General features: G+C 37.2%; 1 protein-coding gene across 1 annotated transcript; it reads left to right on the forward strand.

The window, feature by feature from the left end:
• The first annotated feature begins 2,236 nt into the window (after nucleotides 1-2,236).
• Nucleotides 2,237-22,963, forward strand: LOC137244699 (angiotensin-converting enzyme-like). Its single transcript, XM_067774092.1, has 9 exons — nucleotides 2,237-2,393; nucleotides 2,461-2,973; nucleotides 3,050-3,215; nucleotides 15,166-15,529; nucleotides 17,746-18,091; nucleotides 18,151-18,371; nucleotides 21,892-22,032; nucleotides 22,151-22,323; nucleotides 22,796-22,963. The coding sequence occupies exons 1-9, from the start codon at nucleotides 2,352-2,354 to the stop codon at nucleotides 22,825-22,827; spliced, it is 1,998 nt and encodes a 665-aa protein (XP_067630193.1). The 5' UTR covers nucleotides 2,237-2,351; the 3' UTR covers nucleotides 22,828-22,963.
• The last annotated feature ends 91 nt before the right edge of the window (nucleotides 22,964-23,054 follow it).

Genomic DNA, 23,054 nt, shown 5'->3' on the forward strand with positions numbered 1-23,054 from the left:
ACTTTCTTCATTCTTTCTAACGACCTCGCAGGGGTATTCGCAAATTTAAAAGGTAAATTGTCATCAGGCTTAGATCAAATACCAAATATCATTCTAAAAAATCTTCCCTCAGAGATAATTTTAGAATATTGTACTCTATTTAACAACATGTTGAACAATGCATATTTCCCACCTTGTTGGAAAAAGGCTAAAATAATTGTTGTACCAAAAAAAGACAAAAGAAAAAAATAATATTTAAAATCTTAGGCCAATCAGCTTGCTTCCAAGTATTAGCAAAGTCTTCGAAGTGGTAATAAATATAAATATCAATAGAATACTAGAAAATAACAACCTGGTCAGCCCAAAATAATTTGGCTTTGAATATGGACATTCGACTATTCATGCGATCAACCTACTAGTCTCGGAAATAAACTGGAACTGGAATAATAATAATAATAAGGCGCTTGCTTCCTTGATATCGAAAAAGCGTTTGACCAAGTTTGGATAGAAGGACTTATCGGATACAAATTTCCTCTCCATCTGATTAAATTAATTTACAATATGCTCTGTAATAGAACATTCTCGGTGTGGATAAATAATATAAAAAGCAGTAAAGATTACTATATAAAAAACGGACTACAGCAAGGAACTGTAAATACCCGCACCCTTTTTAATATATTCATACTAGACCTACTGCATAAAATTGACAATATAATGGCCTTCTCAGATGATGTTGTTATTTATCACTCAGACAGTACAATTGCCAACATAAACACACATCTCCAACTTAAATACAATACTATTGAAGAATATACAACGGGCTGGCATCTCAAATAAAACACCAACAAATGTGAAAATATCCTATTTCGCCCCCTATCAAAAAATGCAACACTACCATTAAACAAATTATGGAAAAAGTTTAAAATTAAATCTGAGATTACTAATATCACAATTGAACAAACCGATAAAGTCAAATACCTCGGCATTTACTTAGATAATTTCTTGTACTACAATCATTACATTAACAACCAAATAAAAAAAACATATTATGCTTTTAAGAAAATGTTCTCGACGAAATTTCTGCACAACGGACTAAAATCAATCATGTATCAGTCATTAGTAAGACCTGTACTCACATATGGTTGTCCTATTTGGTATAACTTGTCACCATCATACATGGAAAGGCTAAGAAAACTGGAAAGAAGGATTCTGAGATCATGCACTTCCTTATATAGGACAGCAAAAAGTAATTACACAAAATATGTTACGATTGCAAAAGTGTATAACACAGCCAAAGTACCCAGAATCGACTGTCATATAATAAATCTAACTAGGAGACACATAATGCGCTGTCTTTACAATGATAATAACACTCTAATATGACAATCTAATTGAAATTTATGGAGTTGGCGGCTCTTCATAATTTTATTCGAGCTGGTGATTCTGGAAAATAAACACGTACTTTTCTTTTACCACAACATGCAGAAATCTTCTCCCGTTCCACTATTATCAAAAACATGTAGACCATCGGCACTTGATAAAGTATCGGGGAAAAGTATCGAGTACGAAATACTCGAGTATTTTTTGGAAAAGTATCGATGCTACTCACTCAGTACTCGTATCGTTCTATCACTACTGTCACCCTTAAAGCATCAAAAAAACTGAAAAAATAACAAATTTTTGTCAACATTAAAATAACATTGAAAGGTGTTGATATCAAAGATTTCTGTGGCATCATGATCAATAAAAACAAAGTAAAGAGCGCCTTCAGCGTGAGTTTCTCTTTAAAATCATTTGCATAATATTTGCAGTTATTCGCTGTTGAAATAAGCGATGACATCAGTTCTTAGTAAAGAACATTTCCAACGTGGCAGCAACAAATTCTTTTTAACCAGAATGCGATCAAATTTACAGAATGTCTAGTAACTAGGCAAGTCAAGTATAGCAAACCCGATTGGTCGATTTTACTATCGGTGTAAGGATTAGGTGTACAGTTTATCAGATTCGTAAAAATCCTATATTAGGAAGTTCTTTTTTTGTCTTTTGCTTCTAGAACTATAGTTGCAATCCATAGAGAAGGGCCGCCCTAATGAGCACATAAGTAAAAAAATATCAGACTTCCTTTTATACATGTATGCTGCTTGATTATCTGTTTATGTTTTTTGTTTAATTATAAAAGAAAAAACTATTTTTAGTTTTCAACCCGCGCAAGATTATCAATTATTATTCGAGAGCGTGCTTTTTCTTATCGCCACTTAAAAGCAAACTGCTTTAGTGGGGGTACGAAAATCAGTATATTGCTGTACGCAAACGAATAAGGTTCTAAAAACTTCTCTCAATTAAGACGATACTTTTCTTTCAATGAGATCACAATGAAAATTAAACATTATTTACTTTGGAACCGCCACTCTAAGGTAAGGCGAAAAAAAGAAAAAGGTGGTATATGTTTTTACACAATTTTACTCAACTGACATCTTTCAGCTACAATTACCGCTGCTCCTTTTCATCTACATTAAAATACTTGCCCACCCAACTATAACACACTCAGCATCCACATCCTCAGCTGCCAAATCCAATACCAATAACAACATAAAAACAAAATATCCACATGCCGCTACCTATGAGGCACATGCCAAACAATATTTGGATAAAGCTTCTGAGCGCATGCAACATATTTGGACACGTAGCCGTAACAGTTTCTTTAGCCTCACTACCAAAGGACGTGGCTACAATGCCGTCAATCAGGCACCAATCAAACAAGAAATCGAAAATGACTATCGTCATCTCGTGTACGCTCTCGCAATGAATCTCAGCACAATACCAGTAATGCAATTGAATGATCCAATATTGCGTCGGCGTGTCAAACGTCTTGCGAAGCTGCAATTATATGGACTTGCAGATGATGATTACGAAGAAGCCAAAAATTTAATACATACAATGCAAACATTTATAACAACGCGAATGGTGTGCTCGCTTAGTGATTGCCAAACAACGGTGAGTTGGGGGAGATAGGGGGTAAGGCGTGAACTGATTTTTAATAATTTTTTTGTTGATGTTGTTTGATCTTTAGGTTGCTATGGTGCCGACGATTTTGAATCATGCTGGACGTTCTAAAAATTTAGCTGATCTCGAATATTTTTGGCGTCAATGGCGTACGGTATTAGCCGATCGAGATCGTGCTAAGTCGGCTTTTATTTCGTACGTGCGTTTATTGCGTTTGGCGGCGTCATATAATGGTTAGTGGGCTTTGGGGCAACAACCAATTGGTTAAAACAGAAAATGGAACCTCGACCACCACAGCTTCTTTTTTCAAAAGAGAAACTGTAATCTTTATTTTGAGCAGAAATCGAAGTAATCCAGTATCTATTTAGACAAATTAAGTGGCATCCATATGTTGTTGTATGTATGTACGACTATTTTGATTAGATAGGAAGGCAGCTGGTCCAAAGGTAGAGAGCGAGAAGAAAAGGAAAAGAACGGAAAATAAAGTAAAGGGAAAAAAAGAAAAAGAAAAGGAAACTGAAGGAAATGAAACACAGCAAAGCAAACGAAAAGAAAGGAAAGGATAACAACCAACAGCGACGAGTTACCGGATTATTATTGACGGTTTATGGGAGTACTTGCACATTTCTTGCCATCGGTTTGCTGTCGGTGTTGCATAGGCGAACTAGCAAATTGCTATCGAAGGATAAAAACTTTTTATCGATAGCCAACATTATCAGGGTTGCGTGATTCTAAATACTTCTTGATTTAAAATCCATCTTCAAATCAAAGATAATTTTCATTTTTTATTTGATTCGGCATCCAAACAAAAAATATTTTTTATTTGTGATTTGGTTTCTCAGCCAAATCAAATATGCTTTATATAACTTTCATGCAAATGAACTGGCACATTAAGTTTGGCCCGAATCTCAAAATTGCAAGTCCTCAAAAGGGAAGAGATGTACCCACCGATAAAAATACGGAAATAATCATGATGATGATGGCAATGTATTTGGCCATGAGCTGGTATATGTATATTGCTTTCGGATAAGAACTGTGTCGGAACCGACCGGATAGGGCCACTGTAGTATATGTTCTTTGGCGAACTCTCTGGCCTCTGATCCCCCTAGCCAAAAAAAGCTTTAGGTGCTGAGGAGCCGGTTATGCTCCACAGCTTGGCTAGGCTGATCAAGCCTAGGTAAAAACAAGTAAGGAAGGCTAAGTTCGGGTGTAACCGAACATTACATACTCAGCTGAGAGCTTTGGAGACAAAATAAGGGAAAATCACTATGTAGGAAAATGAACCTAGGGTAACCCTGGAATGTGTTTGTATGAAGGAAGGTATTAAAGAGTATTTTAAGAGGGAGTGGGCCTTAGTTCTATAGGTGGAAGCCATTTAGGGATATCGCCATAAAGCTGGACCAGATCTGACTCTAGAATTTGTTTGTACGATATGGGTATCAAATGAAAGATGTTAATGAGAATTTTAAAAGGCGTTGGCTTAGTTCTATAGGTGGGCGCGTTTTCAAGATATCGCCATAAAGGTGGACCAGGGGTGACTCTAGAATTTGTTTGTACGATACGGGTATCAAACGAAAGGTGTTAATGAGCATTTTAAAAGGGAGTGGGCCTTAGTTCTATGGGTGGACGCCTTTTCGAGATATCGCCATAAAGGTGGACCAGGGGTGACTCTAGAATTTGTTTGTACGATATGAGTATCAAATTAAAGGCATTAATGAGGGTTTTAAAAGGGAGTGGCCTTTAGTTGTGTATTTGAAGGCGTTTTCGATATATCGACCAAAGTGTGGACCAGGGTGATCCAGAACATCATCTGTCGCTAATTTATTTATATATGTAATACCATGAGCAGTGTTCCTGCCATGATTCCAAGGGCTTTTGATTTCGCCCTGCAGAACTTTTTCATTTTCTTTTACTTAATATGGTAGGTGTCACACCCATTTTACAAAGTTTTTTTCTAAAGTTATATTTTGCGTCAATAAACCAATCCAATTACCATGTTTTATCCCTTTTTCATATTTGGTAAAGGATTATGGCATTTTTTAAATTTTTCGTAATTTTCGAAATCGAAAAAATGGGCGTGGTCATAGTCGGATTTCTGCCATTTTTTACACCAATTTAAAGTGAGTTCAGATAAGAACGTGAACTGAGTTTAGTAAAGATATACCGATTTTTGCTTAAGTTATCATGTTAACGGCCGAGCGGAAGGACAGACGGTCGACTGTGTATAAAAACTGGGCGTGGCTTTAACTGATTCCGCCCGCTTTCACAGAAAACAGTTACCGTCCTAGAATCTAAGCCCCTACCCAATTTCACAAGGATTTGTAAATTTTTGTTCGACATATGGCATTAGAAGTATCCTAAACAAATTAAATGAAAAAGGGCGGAGCCACGCCCATTTTGAAATTTTCTTTTTTTTTGTACTAGCAGATCCGGCAGACATTGTTCTGCCCCAAATTTGGTATATCTGCATACATTTTAATAAGCTTTTTCCGTCTAACTCTGCCCTCGCCCCTCTACACTTTTTCCGAATCTTTGTATTCACTCCTCCCTCCCTTCGTATTTCGCTTCACCTATCTCCATCTTCATCTCATTCTATCTCTTTCTCAGTCTCCTTCTCCCTTTTCTCTTCTCTCAAGTTTTTCTCATTCTTTTTCATATCGTATTGCCAGTCCCAGAGGGTGGTATGTATTTTGTTCCAGTCCCAGTCCGAGTCTCAGTCCCACTCCGAGTCTCAGTCTCAGTCCCAGTCCCAATCCCAGTCCCAGTCCGTCTCTAGTCTACTTCCCGGAAAAAATCATCGTAAATACCAATATAGGCAAATTTATATACCAAATTTCAGGCAAATCGAATAGGACGTATGTAAATAGGTATGTGGGTACAATGAAAATTACTTAAAAGCTCTCAGCAACAGCTTTCATTTGATATCCAAAATACACACACATTCTAGGGGTATCCGGGTACATGTTTTGGCCTATATCTCGAGACCCTAGTCACATGGTATAAAAGTACCCATTATACAAACCTTCCCCTTGGAAAAATACATATATATACCAATTTTAATAATAACCGGTCCAGTAGTTTTTGAGTTCATCGATGACATACATACAAACATTCAATTTTACATATATAGATTTTGTTGCACCATATCATTACTGAAGTTGAATGTTGACATAATTTACTTATATACTGTAAAGATATTAAATTTTTTGTTAAAATTTTACTTTAAAAAAATTTTTTTTAGGTGGGCGTGGTCGTTCACCGATTTTACTAATTTTTTTATTAAGCATTCATATAGTAATGGGAGTAACGTTCCTGCCAAATTTCATCATGATATCTTTAACGACTGCCAAATTACAGCTTGCAAAACTTTTAAATTACTTTCTTGTAAAAGTGGGCGGTGCCACGCCCATTATCCAAAATTTTACTAATTTTCTATTCTGCGTCATAAGCTCAACTCACCTACCAAGTTTCATCGCTTTATCCGTCTTTGGTAATGAATTATCGCACTTTTTGTGTTTTTCGAAATTTTCGATATCGAAAAAGTGGGCGTGGTTATAGTCCGATTTCGTGCATTTTAAATAGCGATCTGAGATAAGTGAACCTACGTACCAAGTTTCATCAAGATACCTCAAAATTTACTCAAGTTATCGTGTTAACGGGCGGACGGACATGGCTCAATCAAATTTTTTTTTCGATACTGATGATTTTGATATATGGAAGTCTATATCTATCTCGATTCCTTTATACCTGTACAACCAACCGTTATCCAATCAAAGTTATTATACTCTGTGAGCTCTGCTCAACTGAGTATAATCAAAACAAGTAAGGAAGGTTAAGTTCGGATGTAACCGAACATTACATACTCAGTTGAGAGCTATGGTGACAACATAAGGGAAAATAACCATGTAGGAAAATGAACCGAGGGAAACCCTGGAATGTGTTTGTATGACATGTGTATTAAATGAAAGGCATTAAAGAGTATTTTATGAGGGAGTGGGCCATAGTTCTATAGGTGAACGCCATTTAGGGATATCGCCATAAAGGTGGATCAGGGTTGACTCTAGAATTTGTTTGTACGATATGGATATCAAATGAAAGGTGTTAATGAGTATTTTAAAAGGGAGTAATCCTTAGTTCCATAGGTGGACGCCGTTTCGAGATATCGCCATAAAGGTGGACCAGGGGTGACCATAGAATTTGTTTGTACAATATGGGTATCAAAAGAAAGTTGTTAATGAGTATTTTAAAATGGAGTGATCCTTAGTTCCATAGGTGGACGCCGTTTCGAGATATCGCCATAAAGGTGGACCAGGGGTGACCCTAGAATTTGTTTGTACGATATGGGTATCAAACTAAAGTTATTAATGAAGGTTTTAAAAGGGAGTTGTGGTAGTTGTGTAGGTTGTCGCCTTTTCGAGATATCGCCATAAAGGTGGACCAGGGGTGACTCTAGGATGCGTTTGTACAATATGGGTATCAAATGAAAGGTGTTAATGAGTATTTTAAGAGGGAGTATGCCTTCGTTCTATAGGTGGTCGCCTTTTCGAGATATCGCCATAAAGGTGGACCAGGGGTGACTCTAGAATATGTTTGTACGATATGGGTATCAAATGAAAGGTGTTAATGAGTATTTTAAAATGGAGTGGGGCTTAGTTCTATAGGTGGACGCCTTTTCGAGATATCGCCATAAAAGTGGACCAGAGGTGACCCTAGAATGTGTTTGTACGATATTGGTATCAAATTAAAGGTATTAACCAGAGTTTTAAAAGGGAGTGGTGGCAGTTGTTTATGTGAAGGCGTTTTCCAGATATCGACCAAAATGTGGACCAGGGTGACACTTAGCATCATCTGTTGGATACCGCTAATTTATTTATAAATTTAATACCTGCCAAGATTTCAAGGGTTTTTATTTCGCCCTGCAGAACTTTTTGATTTTCTTCTACTTAATATGCTAGGTGTCACAACCATTTTACAGTTTTTTCTAAAGTTATATTTCGCGTCAATAAACCAATCCAATTACCATGTTTCATCCCTTTTTTCGTATTTGGTATATAATTATGGCATTTTTTTCATTTTTCGTAAATTTCGAAAAAGTGGGCGTGGTCATATTCGGATTTCGTTCATTTTTTATACCAAGATAAAGTGAGTTCAGATAAGTACGTGAACTAAGTTCAGTAAAGATATCAAGTTATCGTCTTAACGGCCATGCGGAAGGACAGACGGTCGACTGTGTATAAAAACTGGGCGTGGCTTCAAACGATTTCGCCCATTTTCACAGAAAACAGTTAACGTCATAAAATCTATGCCCCTACCAAATTTTAAGAGGATTGGTAAATTTTTGTTCGACTTATGACATTAAAAGTATCCTAGACAAATTAAATGATAAAGGGCAGAGCCACGCCCATTTTGAAATTTTCTTTTATTTTAGTATTTTGTTGCACCATATCATTACTGGAGTTGAATGGTGACATAATTTACTTATATACTGTAAAGATATTAAATTTTTTGTTAAAATTTTACTTTAAAAATTTTTTCTTAAGTGGGCGTGGTCCTTCTCCGATTTTGCAAATTTTTATTAAGCGTACATATAGTAAAAGGAGTAACGTTCCCGCCAAATTTCATCATGATATCTTCAACGACTGCCAAATTACAGCTTGCAAAACTTTTAAATTACCTTTTTTTAGAAGTGGGCGGTGCCACGCCCATTGTCCAATATTTTACTAATTTTCTATTCTGCGTCACAAGTACAACTCACATACCAAGTTTCATCGCTTTATCTGTCTCTGGTAATGAATTATCGCACTTTTTCGGTTTTTCGAAATTTTCGCTATCGAAAAAGTGGGCGTGGTTATAGTCCGATATCATTCATTTTAAATAGCGATCTGAGATGAGTGCTCAGGAACCTACGTAGCAAATTTCATCAAGATACCTCAAAATTTACTCAAGTTATTGTGTTAACGGAGGGACGGACATGGCTCAATCAAATTTTTTTTCGATCCTGATGATTTTGATATATGGAAGTATATATCTATCTCGATTCCTTTATACCTGTACAACCAACCGTTATCCAATCAAACTTAATATACTCCCTGAGCTCTGCTCAACTGAGTATAAAAATTCTATTGGGCCTGAGATTTTGCGAGGTTACCGGCTTTCAAAATAAAAGAACAAGCCATTTTCGTACAACGCAAAAAATCTCCAGCTTTCATATGGGACTTAAAAGAAATCAAGACTGAAGTTGTTCATTTTCCAAAAATTGGCAGACTAGATGTCTGCTATACTAGAGATAAACGCCGCCTCCGCCGCCGATTTTTGTCGCTTTTCGGACGCCCCCGCCGAATGTCAAAAATATCGGCGCAGCGGCAGCATCGTCCGACGCGTTATTATATTTTCTACTCGTTTAAGACTGTTTAGGCCATTTATAGTTCATGTTGAAAATTTATTGAAGATGGTATCAATGGATGCGCATCACTGCCAGTTATAAGAATCCAATTGCGAAACTGTTCAAAAGTTATTTAAAAAACAAGCGCTTTCGATGTCAGCTTAACACGGATTTTGCGTCACCGAATTCTTATATCATAAGGCCGGAAAACAGCAGTTATCATCTTTCAATTTAAAATCGGTCGACTTTCATTCAAAAATACCGTTTTTATTTAAAGAAGACTATTGAAATCAATATTGTGAACACATACGTCTGCAAATTTCGGTCTACATTTTAAACATTTTATCCAGGGTACTAGTAAAATTTTAATTATGTAGATGCGCCGAGGATTATACGATTTTCACCCATGAGTTATGCAATGACATCCGCTTAGAAGAATCAAATAGCAAATAAAAAGTATCTTTGATTTGGCTGAAGAATTAAATAACAAATAAAAGTATCTTTTATTTTAATACCGAATCAGATAAAAGATAAAAAATATCTTTGATTTGAAAATATTTTCAAATAAAAAATACATTTTATTTTTGGATTCGTGATTCATTCAAATAAAAATCACACAACCCTGGATATTATCAAAAAGTTATCGATATAAAACCCACATTTTTTCGATAACAATTCGATGATTTTTGGCAAACAAATATAAATTTGTATTTAGCAAATCGATAACTTTTCGATAGAAAATCTGTATTTTTTTCGATAACAAAACTAAAGTTTATCAATAAGAAAGCTATAATTCAACATTAGTGTACCGACAACGCTTTTATAACAGTTGTTGTCAAAAAAACAAGTCGATAACGTGTCGACAACAGCCGATCGATGAGAGCCCGATAACTTTTTGTGCTCATAAATGAGTTTTGAGAATCCGAAAAAAATTTTCCCCGAATATTGCCTAACATAATTTTGAAACTACATTTGAATAGCTGCGTAATGATCCCATAATGATTTCAAAAGAGTCCCGACATAATCTCAACAAAATTCCGAAATATTCTTGAAATAAACGTGCGAATATACCCGATATGTTACCTAACAACTTCTCAAAAAAATCTCGAGTTTGTACCTACAGTAGTGCCGAAAAAATCCAAAATAGTTCCGAAATGATCTTGAAATAGTCTCAGAATTATTCCAACATTTGTACAAAGAAGTCTCGAAGTTATCGCAAAATCATCCCCAAGCAGGTCAGCAATGATTTCAAATTGGACCCAGAAATAGTCCCTGCATGACCCCATAAATATATTTTCGTTAGGTAGCATGATTTTCCTGGTTAAAACTTTTAAGAATGACATTTAATAGCAGAGCCTAGAATTAAAAACTTCAAGTTTTCATTATGTTAATAAAGCAGATGAGAAATTGCCTAAAGCTATTTCGGTCGCAGTTTTCAAAAAATCTTAGGAAATATATCTGACTAAAAGATCTCGCTGAGGCCTTTCTTTTTCTGGCATATCGGTTGTTATCCGTGATAAACCTAATTGTCTTTTCTAATTATAAGTTGAATGCAATATCTGATTTTTAGGAATCAATTGCCCCGATTTCAAGAATATTTTTTTCTCCACATCTTAGCCTTTGATTACCAATTACCATTACCGCAAAAGCACAAGTCATAATGCTAAGAGCAGTAACACAAAATTAAATTACACATTAAGTAAAATTTACGCAAATCATTTCGGTTTGAGGTAACAATGCACATTATGTATTTATGTATGTATGTATGTACGTATGGCTGTATATTCACACTCAAATAGTGTCAGGCGAGAAAAATATGTCAACCTAATTTGCGGACAATGCATTCCTGGTACTTACAAAGATCGACGAAGCACATTTGCAAGAACAACCGAATAAACATATGAATATTGATTGGAAAATAGAGGTAACCTAATACCAAGCCACCACACACACACACATCCCTCTATGTTATAAAGATGAATGTGCAAAATTATGGTTGTATGCATTTATGTACCTTCCGGAAGAGGTTGGCACAGTATCCAGGCATACGTCGTAACGATCGAACCTATACGCTCTCAATGTGTTGGGCATGAAATTGTGAATAGATGTCGTAAATTGCATTTAAAATAACACATACAACTGAGCAATTAATGTAGGCAAAATGAACATGCAGGAGCACATGCAAACATACTTATTTATGGATACTCCTTTGCTCTGCAGGAAATTGTGACACAACTCATTGAACAGCTTTAAGTTGTACCAAAAATATTAAAGCGAGCATAAAGCATAAAGCTAGATCAAGCTTTCCTTCGACTCTCACAACGCAGCGGTTGTCGATTTATGGCGGTCTTCTCCAGAAATTAGTGTATCGTGATTAACAGATCTGAAGCCTCACTGATAAAACAATGACATCGTCGACAATGGGTTCAGTCTTTTGGTTTGGCTAGACGTAATCTTATATGATATATAAAATAGACTGATTCCGCTTCATGACTCGCGCTTTGCTGTATGCATAGGTCTTTTCCGATACCATAGCGTTAATAGGTAGTGAGAGGAAAATTAGCTCCCACAGCTCGATTATATCGAGAGGATGCTCCCAGTGTGCAGATTTCAAACCCAAGTGGAGATAGCTTTCCCTGCCGATATTAAGGTGTGTTTAGTTAGATTGAGTGACAGATATTTCACACCTCGAAATAGAATACTATCAGCCGTTAAAGAATATCTGCTTATTCCCTTAACTGACTCCATTGCCCTTTTGAGGGGTATGAAATATTGCTAGAAAATTGCCAGCGCTATCACGCATTATAGGACCACCCGTTACCACAGCACTGTCGGGTAAAGATTATTAATAGCCTTGTTTTTTTACAAGCGTATACGTTTGCGCTTAAAAAAACGCTTATCCTCGCTTAGATAATGCTTAGGAGACCCATCTAGATGAAACTAGCTACAGAACATGTTGTACCGAAAAGCTCAGGCACAAACCTCTGGTGGCCATAGTGTATAACATATAGCTGAATCGGTTGCGATGAATAGTGGACACACACCATTTGTAGAGGTGATACATAGACACATAATTTAGTTGCATCTGAGTATAATGCGTATTGAAATTTAAGATTAATGGTAGGTGATCCAGTGACGTCTTAAGCTCGCGAGTAATTTTAAGTAATTAGCGGAGCTGGTAAGAATCCCATTGCTTTTTATGAACACTACTTACTTACTTAATTGGCGCTTAACCATTTAAACGATTATGGCCTTCAAACAAGGCGCTCCAGTCGCTTCTTCTCTCTGCCAACCGGCGCCAATTTGTCACACCAAGGGAGTTTAAATCGTTTTCCACCTGGTCCTTCCAGCGGAGTGGGGGCCGCCCTCTACCTCTGCTTCCATAGGCGGGTTCTCATAAAAACACTTTCTTGGCCGGAGCGTCATCTTTCATTCGCATAACATGGCATAGCCAGCGCAGCCGCTGCGTTTTAATTCGCTGGGCTATGTTGATGTCTGCGTAGAGCTCGTACAGCTCATCGTTAAATCTTGTTCGGTACTCGCCATCTCCAACGCGTAGATGTCCATAAATCTTTCGAAGAACTTTTCTCTCGAACACTTCCAGAGCCGTACCTTCTGATGTTGTCATGGTCCATGCTTCTGCGCCATATAGCAGGACAGGTACGATAAGTGACTTGTAGAGTATGATTTTCATTTGCCGAGAGAGGACTTTACTTTTCAATTGCCTACCTAGTCCAAAGTAGTATTTATTGGCAATAGTGATTCTTCGTGCGTTTCAGAGCTGATGTGTTGTTGTTAGTGTTAATGCTGGTTCCCAAATAAACGAAGTCTTTTACTATTTCGAAATTATGGCTGCCAATAGTAGCGTGGTTGCCAAGGCGCATATGTGCTGACTCTTTGCTCGGTGACAGCAGGTACTTCGTTTTGTCCTCATTCACCATCAAACCCATCTTTACCGCTTCTTTTTCCAGTTTAGAGTAAGCAGAACTAACGACGCGGGTGTTTAGGCCGATGATATCAATGTCAACATGTTCTAGTAATTGCACGCTTTTGTGAACATAGGAAAGCGATATATCGCGACAGAGATCTAGCCCTTCGGTAAACATTCAATATAATACTGAGATATTTAACTCTGAGCTATATATACTGTATGTTGTAGGACCCCAATACCGGCCGGTCTGAATTTAGAATTAGTCTCTGTGTGAGCATAAGTTTTCATCTCTTTTTATTCAATCCAAGCCTGAGTCTCACCATTGGTCTTAGTTTTCTTCGCTTTTTCAGTCGTAGTAACAATCTCCGCTTTATTCCCAGTCCAAATTTTAGCTTCGGTCTCAGTATCAGTTACTGACCGGTATCCGGCTTAGTTTAAGTCTCAGTCTACGGCTAAGTGTTTTTGTCGGTACGATTTCCAATCCCAGTTTCGGCTTCAGTTTGCGTTCCAGTACGAGTCAAAGTCTCTGCATTCTTTCATAGATTTTGTTTTTATCCCCATTTTAATTTCAGTCTTACCCTCAATCACAGTGCCAGTCATACCTTCAGCCTTAGAACTTGTTTAAACCCCTGGATTATTATCCATCTCAATCCTAGTCTCAGCCCTAGTCTTATTAACCGTCTCAGCCTTAATGTCGGCCTTAGTACAGATTTCAATCCTAGCCTATACAACCTCCGACACAGCCTCATAACCTGTCTCAAGCCTAGTCCAAGTCGCATCCTCAATAACAACTTTATACCACGATAATAGTCCCAGTCACAGCATCAATAACTGCTTTTGTAAAATTTCCAGTCTGGCTCCCAGTATCAGTTTAAGTATCCGTCTAAGTCCCAGTTACTATCTCAACCCGCGTATCAGTACCAGGACCCCCTAAGTCTTGGCGTATGTCTTGGTTTAGTATGAGTTAGTTTTAGTATGAGTTTCAATCCAATTCTTTCAAAAATCGATGTTTTTCCTCTGGGTAGCCTCCTGTAAATGCTGGCCAGCTCAGTGTTCACATCTAGGGTATAAATATGCGTTTGTTTGTTTGCACACATAAATATATTAAGTCAATTGACCGGTGGACGCATAACCCGAAGGTCCATCCAACAATACTAACAAGGTTAATTGAAGCCGTTATGAAGCGGTTGGAATATTGAGCATTCGTGGTGATGGTAATGAGGCAGAGGCAGTAACCATTCGATTGACAAGAAATCAATGAAAAAATATGCCATTCAACTACCCTGCAAAAATCGCGAGTACTCCATGCATGCATGTATGGAGTACTCGCTATGGACCAACCGAGTACTCCAAAATTAACCACAATTCATACAAAAACTATGGTCCAATTAACATTGCGATGTCCTAGGACTGGACCATATACACCAGCTCCGCATTACATCAGAGTAATCCATGGAGTACCCACAGTCCAATAAACATCGTGTAATGATTACAATCGTTAAAAACGAGCAATGATCGGCTTACAATGTGTTCGTGTAGAAACGTGAGTTGGTCCATTGCTGCATTACAGAGGAGTATAAAGGTAAGTACTCCAGTGGACCACATGATCCAACGATTTTTGCAGGGACATGATCCAACCATTTTTGCAGGGTAATCACAAATTGCAAAGGACGTTTACTAACACCAATATTACATAAGAGACCAGCGTGGAAAGAATATTCACACCAACGTAACGCAACTATACACATACATACACACATCTCATACTAAAGCAAATATATATATTTCTTTGTATTATCCAACACATATTTATTTATTTGTTTTTCACTTATTCTCCTTTGCTTCTTTGTTTGTGTCTCCACACACATAGGCCACATAACCCCATCACGTACCTGGTATTTGTATTACGATACGGATAATTTCCAACGTGAGCTCGAGGATGTCGTATGGGAGATAATGCCGTTGTACAAAGAATTACACGCCTATCTACTTAAATGTGTACGCAACACTTATGGTGATAAATTGAATGCCGACGAGGACGCCATACCCGCACATGTGTTGGAGCAAATTGTACGTCAAGCATGGTCACCACGCACAGTTTTTCGCACACCATACCCCAAGAACCAACTACCCACTGTGCAACAGCGCTTGGAAGAAATACTCGTAACCCCACTGAAGATTATTAAAAAGGCAGCGGAGTTCTTTGAATCGATTGGACTTAATCAAATGTCGGAGTAAGTATGTGTGCGTAGTTTTAACTTTATGGAAGCAAATTATTGTAAGAGTGGCATGTGAGCTTTGAAGTAGAATGTGAGTTAGTGCACATAGTAAGTAATTTCAGTAAAGTTGCTGGAATCTTATTATGTAGTTGTTGAAAATGTGGTGAGTCCTTAATGTAATCTAAGATTTCGATTTCGTCAGTTGTAAAAAGAATTATTTCTCCACGTCAGGTCCCCTCTTGAAGGGAGAAAGGACCTTATGAAGCATGTCAAAAATTAATGGTGGCTTGTGATAAGCCGCACCAGCAAACCTTCTGAGGATGCCACTGTAGCCATACTACTTCGAGATCCAACAGCCAGACTTGCCAAGTCTTACTACTGAACAAGTTGCAGTTCCACACATGTGAAATTCTAGAGCAAGTTGAGGAGCACATTAAGTACAACAGGATGAGCATGACATTAATGCAGATAATTTCCTTAGTATCTAAGACTCTACACTCCTGGAGTAGTTTAACTGTATTTTTATGAAGACACTGCAGGAGTCAGGAAGTCGAGTTGACATAAGGTCAAGGTCATAACTTCATTTGGCCTTATGACTATATTAAATAGACGCCATTTAAAAAGCTCACAGCGTCAAATTTTACATTTCATACAATTTCAACACTATTGAACTTATGACCATTGCGCTTTTTTGTAATGATAATGATAATAATGTCAACTGACATTTTCGAAAGGGGCCATAAAGTCAATTGTTTTGTTTCGCACAACCAAATTTCAAATATACATATATGAAAGCGTTTGAATAAAAATAAGGCTTTTATTTCAAATTTTGGGCGCACATTTTATTATATTCTAGATTCATTGCAGTGAAAAATCCTATTAGAACTAGTCCGCGAGGTTTTCTATGAAATAATAAGGTACAGCAAAATATATTTACAGTATTTTACGCGAAATTGTCAGACGGAATTTTCATTGATCTCCATACTGGCCTTATAGTCATTGAACGTGGTCATAAGGTCAATTGAACTTATAGGCATTTTAGGGGGACATAAGGTAAACTGTCTTTATACACATTAACCTTATATCATCCCGCCTAAACAATCCTACAAAATCAAAATAATAGATCTCGCCGCTCTGACAGACGACCTTATACGAGTAGATCTTTGTCTTTCATTTTTAACTCTTTTCGTTTCACTATCATTCTTTTTTTCTTTCCATCTATTATTAACACAATCGGTTTTCATTACTTCATGTGAGCAGGAAACACCGTTCTCGGCTTCCGTTTTTTTTTTTTTTAGATAGATTTTTTTTTTTTTTTTTTTGAACGCAAGTTCATATCGATATCCTGATTATCATCCTTATGTGTCTGTTATGGATAACATATGCCGACAGCATCTCTGGCCCAGAAACCGGACTATATATTTTCGAAGGATTTTGATGCGATGAATCGGAATCTGGCCTCAAAATCGCTCTATCAGCTCTGGTTTTCGAGTGCAAAAAACACCGTTTTTGTCCATATTTGAGGTTATGTAGCCTTGCAGGTGTTTTCTTTCAGCAAAATGGTAGGCTGGCATCTTTAAGCACAAGTCTTCTTCTTTCAAATGGTGTTGAGTTTGCTCAAATATAATTTTTTTTCGCTGAGATATCGCATTTTGAAATTTCAAATCACCCCAGGGTTAAATGGGTTAGCCTGCTTGCGGTATGATAGGGGTGGTTTCTACTGGTTAGGGCTGTGTGTGACTTGGTATAAGAGGGTTAGATAGTGTAGGGGTGTGGTGAGTTAGCACACTTATGGTGTGAGACACAATTTTAAGAAAAATAAGACTCAATTCAAGAAAATTAGTAATCGACTATATCATGTCTATGTTATCTCAATTGATTTTCGGGTGTAGGAAAATTTTGAAACATGAAAATTTCAAAATGCGATATCTCAACGAAAAAATTGAACGCCATTTGAAAGAAGAAGACTTGTGTTTAAAGATACCATCCTTTAATTTTGGTGAAAGAAAACAACTGCAAGGCTACATAACCTCAAATATGGGCAAAAGCGGTGTTTTATGCACTTTTAGGTTAGGATATCTGAGGCTAGATTTGGATTTAGCGCATCATAAACCTTCGGAAATATATAGTCTGGTTTCTGGGTCTGAATGTTGGTTTTTATTGTTGTTATCATTAACTTGCACTGTTCAACTATAATTAATATTTCAAAAATTTTCCATCTCTTCACTCAGCTCGTTCTACGAAAAGTTTTCACGACGCATTGGCGATGAAGACATTGGCTCCGATTGTCGCGCTGAAGTATTTTACTTTCCTCCCGATGCCGCTTTACGCTACTGTCCCAAATTGGATTACAAAAAACTAATGCAAATGCATGGAAATATGGCCGAGTTGCAGTACAATTTATATCGTGGACGTTTGCCTTTTGGCGTGGATAGTGAACCATGTCCGGGTTTTGCAAGTGGTATTGGCGAAGCCGCTGTCATTGCATCGGGCACACCACGTCATCTCAATCGATTGCATATACTTTTCAATAATAGTCTAAATGAGGAGCAATCGATGAATCGACTATTTCGTATGGTGAGTTCGAGTTTAACAAGGTTTCAAAATACTAAATTTTTTTTCTCATTTTCCTTTAGGGCATTCACACAATTTTAGCCATACCTCAGTATTTTATTAATGATAAATTTTTGGTGGATGTTATGGATGGTCACATTGGCGCGCAGGAGTTGAATTGCGCTTACTGGGGTTTGCAAAATAAATATGCTGGTGTTGTGCCACCGATGAGGCGGAATGAGAAGACTTTTGATCCGGATTTTAAATTCTATCGGGGTCTAAATCCTGAGAAGCCGAATACAGTGTAAGTATTTGGGAAATTATCATGTATTCAATCACCGAGTGATTTGGAAGGTGCAAAGGCTAGCAATCCTGGTGCTATAATGTGCGGTGAGCAGCGACTCTCAAGATGGCTTAAGCGTCTTCTGTCACTTGGCACCTCTGCAAAGGTTCTCAGACTGATAAAATCCAGAGAAATCAGCTTGATCTTTGCACTTAAAAAACAGAAATGCCAAAACTGACCTAACGTCCAATACAAACTTTTTTGCGGCAGCTTTTGCATACAGAACTGAGTTTCCTCGAGGCATCTGCTATGAAATCAGTCGAACTGACTCCTTATTCTCTTGCTTACAGTACATAGATTGAGTAGCTATACTGCTGCAGGACAGTGCGGTTTCATATAACAATGTAGTCTTCTATCTTCGTTAACAGCCAGAATGCCTTACGGGCATTAAAATCTAACTTGATAAAATCGTATATCTTGCAGAGGCTCGCTAGCGTTTATAGGGCATCTTCACAGCAATGTTGTAGGGAATTAATTTGCTGATGAGATGACCCGGAAAGGTTCCAAAATGGCTATGAGCGAGGCAGGTAGCTCCGTATTTTCGTCACTGGATTAACTTTTGAGGATAATCGTGGAGCTAAAATATAATTAAAACGATATTGCCAATTGTGAGGACTTAAAGTCTCATTTGCATAGAAAATGAATGAGCGTAATTCATTATCTGAAGAATTTTGCTTTGAGAGCACTTGCCAAAGGCATCGCAGTTCACTTTACTATTGCAAAAACTGCGTCTCATACCAAAAAATTCCCTCTGCAGAAACTGTCACAACGATGAGAAAGAGGAGTAAATTAATTACATTTTTTAGCAAGGTGAAGGACTCCAGAGCCGATGACTCAGATTTCCGTTTTTTTCGGCAATCTGTCAGATGTAGCATGATATTTCGCTCCTGCTTAAATTCACAGTGCAAAACAAGTGGCGGTTAATAAGAAAGTAACTGATTGCATATTTTTATCGTTAGCCCTTAACCACGATGGGAAGGTGGGAGTAGGTAACTTTTTTTTTTTTTTTTGAAGCTTATATCAAGGGGAAATATTGCCAATGCGCAGTGCAATAAACCATTTGACGCCTTCGTGTGTTTATTTTCCCAGACTATTGGACTCATGTGCTGATCCTCTTCAGAAATTACCCAGCACTTCAGTATCAGCCTTATGTGGGTGCGAAGGCACAGGGATATTGAAGGCAACTTTATAGCTGATGAGCCGGCTCAGAGGCGAACTATCGCCTCAATCCTACCTGAGAATGGTGTAGCTATAGCCTCTTTTAAGCTTAGTTTTGCCTTTCTATGAAAAAGGACGCACAAAACCAATTTTGAGCCATAATCGGCCTTGGTAAGGTTTCTCATTGGAAACTCTACGGTAAGTACTCTCTCGGCTAGGATGTGCATCAAATAATATGATTACTGTCTGAGCTGATGATATAATAAGGAAGAGGAAGGCGTGCAGCATCTACTACATATTTGACTAACACTAAGCAGAAGGCTACTGCCTGTTCTGGCTTAAAGGGCGTTCGCTCAATTTATTGGCTCCTCGGCGTGGTTTAACTCAGGTAAACTTATACAGAAGGAGTTAGAGATCATATATGCCCACAATGTGCCCATTCTTCTTAGCTCCAGTGGTCTTGGTTTTGACATCAGCCATCCTTTCACCGTTTCATATATTTTGCTTTTACCGTGAGCTGAAAACTCCCGGCAGGGTGTGTGCGTGTGCCTGACTTAAATTTCACCAACGTTCTCCTGTATAGAAAGTCCACTTATATCCTTCAATTTGGGAATCTTTTGTAGAAAGGTGAAGAGTATCTGACAAATGGTTACCATGTCTTGTGTGTTTTTAAGCCCATTTTAGTTATCCGTAAAGCCATATGGCCACTTAGTCGATTATCTAGATCCGTCGGCTTGATATATGGCTAACTGCATCAGGCAATCAGGCTTTAAACTGAAAATTTAATCTAAATCCACTCAACATTTCAATACACTTTTATCTTCGTTGAGTCCCCAAAAAAATATTAACAAGCCGTTGCCCATCAGCATCTCATGGCACAGCGAATAAAGCTCACAAATTCAGCCGCTAGCAAAAGAATTCGCCAATATCCTACAGCTTAAAGCACAAAAACGCTAAAATCGCAACAGATTTTTCACACGCAAACATGCATAGTCTACGTATGTATGTGTAACCAACAAGCGAAATGCTAAGCTGGTCAGAGAAAACGAACTAGAATTTTCTGACTGTAACCGAAGTGGTCCGAAATAGATCATACTTGAAGCAACTAAAATGGATTTTTGGTTTTAAAATAATGATATTCTGTAAATATTAAAGAAAAATGTATGCTCACGGCGCTCATTCCTGTGTTCGTATGGTACAACAGGAACCTCTGTCATGCCAACAGCCTTCACTGATCGTCTAATATTGACGGAAATCTGTTATTTCAGCAAACTTCCTTGGTATGTGACTTTAACACCGTTTTTGTTAAAGTATGCATCTCCGCCTAGGTTTTCGGGGAATACACAATATAAGCGTTAGTGTCTTTGCTTAACTGTAGTGTAACGTGTTCTAATACACGTGGTAAAAGCGATACGAGAAATTAAAACCGAAGCCAGAACCGCAACAAGACGGCTGTTATCAATTGGTTAGCGATCTGTTATCTGTTTGCTATCGACTAATTCTGGGCGTCTTATCGAGTTATCGAATTGCTAGCGCAGTGTTACCATCAATAAAAAAGACTATCGATAATTTACCGATTTTTTATCGACGAGTTATCGGTTTTTTGTCAAACATATATCGAAAATGCTATCATTAAGTTATTGAAAAGTTATCGAAGTGCTATCAATTTTCTACCGCTGTGTTATCGAAAATTTATCTATATCTAATCGATTAGTTATGGATTGGTTACGGGAGTGCTACCACGTCGATAACCAATTTGTTATCGACAACTAATCGGTCTTAATAAAACAGATACCGATAACGCTTTGATATAAAAACAAACACACATCTGTATTCCGTCGATAGCACGACGTTAATTTCATTATCGATAATAAGCCGACGAATATGAGGTTTACATTTTCTTAATTTTTTATGTAATTCTCTTTCTGAACCTGTTCATAACTTGTGGATTTGACTGCAGGGTATAAGCCATCCATAGTTGCTGGTGGGTGCGTATCTATGTATGTTTCATAGAGACGCAGTGAACCAGAGAGTTGTTGTAACTCGTTTTGACCCATCATGAATAAAAGTCTAAGCAAATACAAATACATACACATTTATCCTATATAAATGCAAAGTTTCTATCAATTTTATTGGACGTGCGGGCCGAGTTTTACGTAGCTTTAGCTGGCCATCAATGCTTTCATCAAAGCATCAATTAAATAGTTTACGTTGTGTAGATTGGTAAACTGTATCTCTTTAGTTTAGTATAGAATATCTGGAAAGTGCAGGTATGGATATAATCTTAGTATGAACTCACATTTGTACATTTTTTTGTGAACAGGAAATTGCTTTCGGAAATACTGGGCTTTCAATTTTATCGAGCATTTTGTTTGGCCAGTGAGCAATATCGACCTGGTGATCCGGAGTATCCATTGCACAATTGCGATTTTTATGGCAGCAAGAAGGCGGGCACTTTAATGAAGTACGTAAACAAAATGCACAAAGTTGTGTATGTATATATGTATAATTGTAGTTATATATGAGTGACATTGAAACAAGTTGTAAGGCTTTTTTTTATATTTGCATTGTCATACCTTCAGGGAGATAATGGAAGCTGGTGCAACGAAGCATTGGCGCGATTTATTGGAAATAGCCACCGGTGATCGCAAGCTGAGCGGAAAAGGTGTTATGGAATATTTTGCGCCACTCTACACTTGGTTGAAGGAACAAAATAAACAAAATGATGTGGAGCCTGGTTGGGAAACGGGGACAAGTGAGTTCTTTTTTTTTAGCAATAAATGAGATTTGTGATGCTTTGCAATTTTCAAAAATTTTCTATAAAAAGTACGTTAATTTTATCAAGACCTGTGAGCGAGAACTTAGCTTTTATTCAGTAGTTGGAACAAAATCTAGAGTACTCAATTTTTTTTTTACTTTAAGTCATATGACACACACTTATCCAGCAATGACAGTTTTAACCAAATTTCGTCAATAGTTCTTTCTTTTATTTTCAATAATACTCATAAAAACCTTTTAATAATTTTGTAATTGAAACTATATAAACCAATCTCAAAAATATCTTCGAAAAAGTTTGAAAATTCCAAAAAATTTTAGAAAAATTTCGAACCTTTGTTTTTTTTTTTTGGATTTAATAAATATATGCAAGCACATTTTTGAGCACAGCATTAACTGTCGATTCTGGTCGTTTACATAATAATTAAACTATCGACTTTATTCTTTTACAGGATGCAGCAAGGATTATTACAGCCCAACATAGAATTAATTTAGGCAACGTCCGGTTTATTACGATGGAACTTCTTTTTTTAATTATGTAATCGCAATTTGAAAAAATATATTTTGAAGAACCACAAAAGCATAAAAATCAAATAAATTTCCCAATATTCTCAATTATGCTTCAACAGTTTTTTCCAGTTTTATAAAACGTAAAACTCGCACTTCTTTTTTATCTCACAGGACACAAATAACATGAATAAAAAAATTGAG

Source organism: Eurosta solidaginis, chromosome 3 (genome assembly GCF_040869045.1).
Source record: "Eurosta solidaginis isolate ZX-2024a chromosome 3, ASM4086904v1, whole genome shotgun sequence".
In the NCBI taxonomy this organism is placed as follows: Eukaryota; Metazoa; Arthropoda; class Insecta; order Diptera; family Tephritidae; genus Eurosta; species Eurosta solidaginis.

Bases quoted from the DNA above. Each gene is read 5' to 3' on its own strand.
- LOC137244699 (XM_067774092.1), top strand. From the start codon at position 2,352: ATGAAAATTAAACATTATTTACTTTGGAACCGCCACTCTAAG. The intron at 3,216-15,165 runs GTTAGTGGGCTT...CCACACACATAG, and splicing joins TTTGGCGGCGTCATATAATG to GCCACATAACCCCATCACGT. The intron at 22,324-22,795 runs GTGAGTTCTTTT...ATTCTTTTACAG, and splicing joins TGGTTGGGAAACGGGGACAA to GATGCAGCAAGGATTATTAC.